This window comes from Orbicella franksi, chromosome 1 (assembly GCF_964199315.1).
Source record: "Orbicella franksi chromosome 1, jaOrbFran1.1, whole genome shotgun sequence".
NCBI lineage: Eukaryota > Metazoa > Cnidaria > Anthozoa > Scleractinia > Merulinidae > Orbicella > Orbicella franksi.
The window spans coordinates 35,587,148-35,593,352 of NC_138145.1; the positions used below are offsets into that span (position 1 = coordinate 35,587,148).

Consider the following 6,205-nt stretch of genomic DNA (forward strand, 5'->3'; position numbering starts at 1 on the left):
ATAAATTCCGTTTTTGTAGCGTTCAAGGGAAGTCTGTTAGACACAAGCCATTTGCTTAGCTTTTCAAGGTCGTGACATAGACTAGACTGAATCAGACGCAAATCAGAACCAGCATAAGTGATGTGGATGTCATCATCATGCATTCTAGGTACGCTAAACGGTAGACAGTTACGCAAATCGTTAATGTAAATTAGAAATAAAAGAGGACCAAGGATGGTTCCCTGTGGCACACCACATTTAAGAGTAGTTAAGTCAGAGAGAAAGCCATTAACGGAGCACCGTTGTGTGCGATTAGTCAAATATGATTTAAACCAATCGAGAGTTTTCCCATGAGTTCCGCACCGGAATTAGTTATATCCCGTTAAGCCAGACTTTCGTGCAAAAATTTTCCAACATTGATTTTTTTTCTGAGACTTTTACCACTGTAACATGATGAGTTAATTATGTCAGAAATGTAAAAAAAATGGGGGTTGACTTCGTTTTGGAGAGAACATGCACGAAAGAACACCCTAAATCTGAAAAAATTGGGCTTCGTTAGCGGATAAGGCCACAGAGTCTGTAAGCCCAAAAATATTGCAAGTAGATCTTTGAAATGAAATTTTCTCTGCCAAATATTGTTTCAGTGGACCTATTAAGTGAATTTAGTTAACTGGTGAGGTTCCTTAAGGAACAAGTTCGCATTTAGTGACCATAGTTTCACGCGCCCTGCAGCCGCAAAATGGCAGGATCCGATGTCCCATGGACAGAAATCCTGAATTTTTTTTAACTTTCCACATTGAGTTTTTGTTCAATTTTGGACGATGTGGAGATAATGGTAAATAAAATCTGTTTCTGGAAAGAAAAGTAGGGGTCACCGAACGTCCAAGATCGTTAAATCCAGGCAAAGCTATAGCAATAGCCATCTGTCCTATCACTGCTTATTTTATTACTTAGCACGTGCTCTCATGCATGCCGTGACTTGTAAATTTGCATTCGCAGTAAGGATGCGCAGAAACAATTAGTGCGAACGTCCTTAAGGTGGCTTCCTAGAGTATTTACGAACACTCTTCCAAAGGAGCGCGAGTTAGAAAAGGAAACTTCGTTAATTTCTCTTAAAGTTTTCCCTGTAGAGAGTTACCAGTATGGGTACTGTTAAAGTAAGGCTTAGTTTTGGTTGTCAATTTTTGGATAAGGTCGTTACTATGGCAACACCTCATCTAATGACAGGCAGATATATTCCTCATTTTGGCCTAAACTCCTTAATATTTATACTCCTTTTCGGTAAAATGTTTTTATACTTTGCCACATCATGGAAATGATATTGCGTGACATTTTGAATTTATAAAAAGTCAAGGTTGTTGAGACGGTTTTTTCCAATATTCTGTAATTTTTCAGTCTTCTAAATATATTAAGTTAGCTCTGAATGATTTTAACAAAAATAGGGTATTTTATAGGAATTGTATGTGGTTGACTCAGCCTGAAAAATGTGCTTTTTTTTTGGGGGGGGGGGGATGGTGGGGGGACGAATTGAGTTATGATGATGTATCAATGCAAGCATGATAATCCAGGTTTTCATCTCAATATTCTGCTTTTTGTTTTACTCTTCTCTATTTGCTGTCATTGACCAGTGACAATATTTCATAAGTTGCTATTTTGTATCTCTTTGTAGCATGTTACCGGACACCTTGTTAACATGTCACATGTACGCTCAATCCATTTCTTTGTACCGGCAACTGCTGACCAAGGTTATAATGGATGAAGGGCGCGCCTCACAAGTTGCAGGTAACAAGTCACTGTCGATATATTAGCTTGGTAGTGAGGCCTAGAGGACACAAACAAAATAAATGAATAAACATGTCATTCATTTTCCTTTGTTTGTGTTCTCTAGGCCTCACTTCCAAGCTGAATTTTAATATTATCGAAAACAGTCTATTATTTGAATGCTCTGTGTGCATGTGCAATGTCAAAGCCTCTTGCTCAGACCTTTGACTTTTTTCTTATTATCGAGGAAATAATTGGTTCTCACTCCGTTTAAATAAAGCAAACATAGCAATCTCTCACCAGGCACAAAGAAAGCTTAACTTATGCAATTCATTTTGCTGAAACGTGTTTTTGTTTCGTGTTTCAGGCTTTATTATGGATGCTGTGATATCGACATTTCGCAAAATTCTTTATACCAGTGACGTCATGGATGCTCTTAAGGTAAACATGTGGCTATCACGTGAGCACACATTAACGATGTAAAAAAGGGAGTGTCCCGGCTGATTATTGCAAGTTATCCTTCCAAAATTCCATGTCATGTTGCCAATGCCTGTGATTATACAAGCAAATTGGTTAAAGGATTCTACAGATCAAAGTAAGACAAGCAATTTTAGTGAAAAAGTACAAGATTACAAGGATAGAAGTAGGCTGCAATTCATCAAGAGCGATTTTGTGACAGGATTTTAAGAAATCAAATGTGCCATTCTGGTGAAAGTTTTAAACTTATATTCCTTATTGTTTTCTCTTAGTTGATACCTGTATTTCTTTGCTTCATTGCTTTTGTTTTGTTCTATTCTGTTCTGTTTTGTTTTGTTTTGCTTTGTTTTGTGGTGATTTGTCCTGCTCTGTGATTTGACTCAACTAGACCCATTCCCCTAGACATTTTTTGGGCCAAAAGAGCGCAACTTTGAGAGTTTGTAATATCGTCACTTTCCGCCTTAAAAGTCTCCAATTTTAAAATCGTGTATTTCAAACGATATAATTTATAATATTGAAAATTAAATGCCGCTTCATATAAAACTTTACAACAGCTGCATTGAGCACTACCATACTTTTAATTTTGACAGCGCCGCTGGGACGAGAAGAACAAACGAAAGTTAAATTAAAGATGTAGTCAATTTATTTTGTAACTTATTCAATTTCTTTTGTTAGAAACTACTGTTACCCTGTTGTTAAATAGTATTTCACTCTGAACGTTCTCTTTCATGGAACCCCTACAGATATTGATTTTTTTTTTTTACAGATATTTTGTTTTCTACAGATATTAATGCTTTTCTTTATTTTAAACATTATACAATACTAAAATGTTGTCCTCATTAACAATAGGCCACGTTCGATATATCAATATTCTAGCATAGCTCTGAGGCGTTCTATATTTGGTTTTGTTTTCTTTGTATCCAAGTCTCTTTTGGGAATTGAGAGACAAAAGAAACTTAAAAAATTTACAATGACCCGAAAACCTCGGAGCCATGTTAAAATGTTGATATATTGTACGTGGCTTATTTGTGGTTTGTTGTTTTGTTTAGAGGGACGGGTCACACATGAGGAGATTCTTCAGGGAGGTTTACATGGACAGTGTTTTCCCAATATTAAGTTCCGCTGAACTGCCACCGTACATCTGGGGTAACGACGAAAGAGAAAAGGTGAGGACATTGTCTTCTCAGTTTCAAACTGTTGATGTATTTATTTCCTTCTTGATTGCTTTAAATGTCAGTTAACTCTTTAATGCTGCCCAAAACTCCAATTTCTGTCGCATGAAGGGAATAGGAGGATCTCAAATTCTCCTGTTGGAAAAAAATAGTATTATATATCAGATAACTGGATGGTATTGAGTGTAATTTGAATTGGATCAGAAAAGCTTACAATCAAAGTTGTTTTCGCTGAAAATTTTTGAATCAGACCGTATGGCAAGCCTGTTTACCTTGCCATATTAAATCATACAGAAGAACCATTTATTATTTTTATTTTCTTTTTTTAGGAACGGCTTCTTTGAATTCTTAACCACTGGTACAAACGAACTGCTCTAGAAAGTTTACTCTCTTCTGATAGACTTAACAAACCTTTCAATGTAGACCGCTTCACTCTCGACTTATCAAAACTTGCGGCAGCTTGACACTTGAGAACACACGGTTACTTGGCGTACTACAGCAAACTTTATTACAAGACTGTCCGCGCAGGCAATTTGTGAAGCACTATCTCGAGTTGACATTGGAACAAGTATAAAGGAGGCGATTGAAATCCGGTGCCAGGCCCTAACCCTCAATCGAGACCGTGTTCCTGTACCGATGTATTTTTTCACGTGACCTCCGCCAATGTAGACCTCGTGACAACCAGCACTCAGTGTTCACTTGAGGAAGGCGACGTGACGGTTCCATAGCTTGAAGCATTTCAAATATTTAAACCTGTCATAACCAGGTCCAGTTGGAAAATGCGAGCCTAATGCATTCTATCGTGTGTTTCGTCGTTAATTAAAGTTCCTACACCCTCTGCATTTTTTGTTGGGTGTGGCGAGACTTCTTAATTGCCTCCTCTGGTCCGTTAGTTCTGTGCATTCCTCCCTGCATTTTGTACCCCTGTTAAAGCGCGTTTTCTGGTGTGTTACGCTCTGTGCACGTTTTGCGTTCCTGCGCGCATTTCCTCAGTGTGTTTTCTGGGTTTTTGTTATATATGCAAGACAAAATTACAAGATTTACTAACAGACGCGCACTCCTGAAAATCATGCATTCCTTCCAAGCATGCATGTACTAATCTGTTCTTTGCGTGAGCAGATCATATTAATAATGGAATACTTTAAGATTGAACTTTGGATTCTTCGCCAGTGCGAAAAGAAATAGCGACCACAGTATGTAATAATAAAAGCAATAATATACTTTATTTACCCTAAGTCTACACATAACAGTTCCGTTAGAAATCAGTGGCCCTCAAGCAAACAACTAAAGTGAAATATGAAACGACTTAAGAACATTACAATACACAACAAAGAAAAGCAAAACTTGATCGAAATTAAATACAAACGTATCATCGTGACTGCATTGCAATCAAAATGACCCCGTCCGCAAACTATTGCTCATTGGAAAACAGTCCTAAGAAAATACGCGCGCTCATTGGTTAAAAATCGTGTTCCTATTAAATAATTAGATTATGTTTATGATTTCTATCGCGTGATAGTTGACGAAGGCGCAGTCCGAGTCAACTATCACGCGATAGAAAGCGAGAGCGAATAATCTAAATGTTTTAGTATAAATCTACTAGCCGTTCAAAACTTAATCTAAATCCTCTTCGCAGACATTTCGAAAACGCGGAGAAGCGGCCGTCGTTTTGTTAACAAGGGAACACTGCTACGCTACTCACTATCTATCACAGAATAGAGTAGTAGTGAGTAGCGTAGCCAATCAGAGAACGGCATTCGTGAACGGCATTCGTGATAGAAAGCTGGCGCATTAGCACATATCCCCCTCACCCCAGGACTTCTCATGCTCAAGATATCAAAACCCCGGCCTTTCTCAGACTTTGAATACCTCTCCGGAAACGAAACACCATTTCTTTCTGAGAAATAGCTTCTTGTTGTTCTTTAATTTTGGCTTTCACCAAAGGTCAAATCAGGGAAGCTCGGGACAGTGAAAAGTACTTTCACCCAAGCGAAACTAAAACCTCCATGATTTGTGTGCAACTTGGCCTTGTGGGACTCGATAACTAGTTCACTTCTTCGAGGACTCGAGGGGATCATAGAAAAAAAGGGCGCGTCCTACACTCCGTGCGTTCATTCTACATCTCTCGCTTGTCTTCCCAGACGTGATCCACGTGAATATAGCAAATGCCTTATGTGTGTTTTTTTTTTCATTTGCAACTAAGAAAGAATAAAACTCCACAAAATAATACGATGGAGAGCCCCAAATTTATAGTCTTTATAAATAATACTTCTTTTTATTTTCATTTGCAATATGTAACAAATAAAAAACCATTCGGTTTCTGTAGCCCTTTGAAAAACTCACACATTTTAGATCACTTTTCGCCACCATTTTACTACTTAAGAAATAAAAAACGTGTACCGTGTTTCTATCAAGTTATAGAAACGAGTGGAAGTTTGGGAGAACGAAAAATGCTGTGGGAACATGAGCCGCAGGCGATCGTTTCCACAGCTTTTTCGAGTTCTCCCAAACTATTACGAGTGTTTCTATAATTCGATAGTAACACGGAGAACATGTTTTCTATTTCTTTTAGAAAACACCGCGACGAAAAAAAGGAAAACAACTTGTTAACATTGATTATCAAAATATAAATTCTCTTTGCTCGCGCCTTCATTACGTCAACAGCTCGTGCTAGGTCTGTTTCAATCGAGTTTTAGTATAAATCTACCTTTCTCTTTTACAATAGGTTCAGTACTAAACCGCACCTGGTCGAAAAACCCCAGGCTCTGACAACTGAGCAGATCAGTGCGGGGCCAATTAATTTAAGTTGTCTACAC

The 6,205-nt window shown here is 38.0% G+C and overlaps 1 protein-coding gene across 4 annotated transcripts in view; it reads left to right on the plus strand.

The window, feature by feature from the left end:
* The window catches only part of LOC145480561 (nephrocystin-1-like), a 109,968-nt gene extending 105,322 nt beyond the window's left edge, over window positions 1-4,646 (plus strand). For all 4 annotated transcript variants that reach the window (XM_081458823.1, XM_081458813.1, XM_081458832.1 and 1 more), the window contains 4 exons: window positions 1,649-1,761; window positions 2,108-2,181; window positions 3,267-3,383; window positions 3,719-4,646. In XM_081458823.1, the coding sequence (XP_081314949.1) occupies window positions 1,649-1,761; window positions 2,108-2,181; window positions 3,267-3,383; window positions 3,719-3,733 (319 nt within the window). In that variant the 3' untranslated portion in view covers window positions 3,734-4,646. The remainder of the gene's footprint in view (window positions 1-1,648; window positions 1,762-2,107; window positions 2,182-3,266; window positions 3,384-3,718) is intronic.
* Window positions 4,647-6,205: the final 1,559 nt, after the last annotated feature.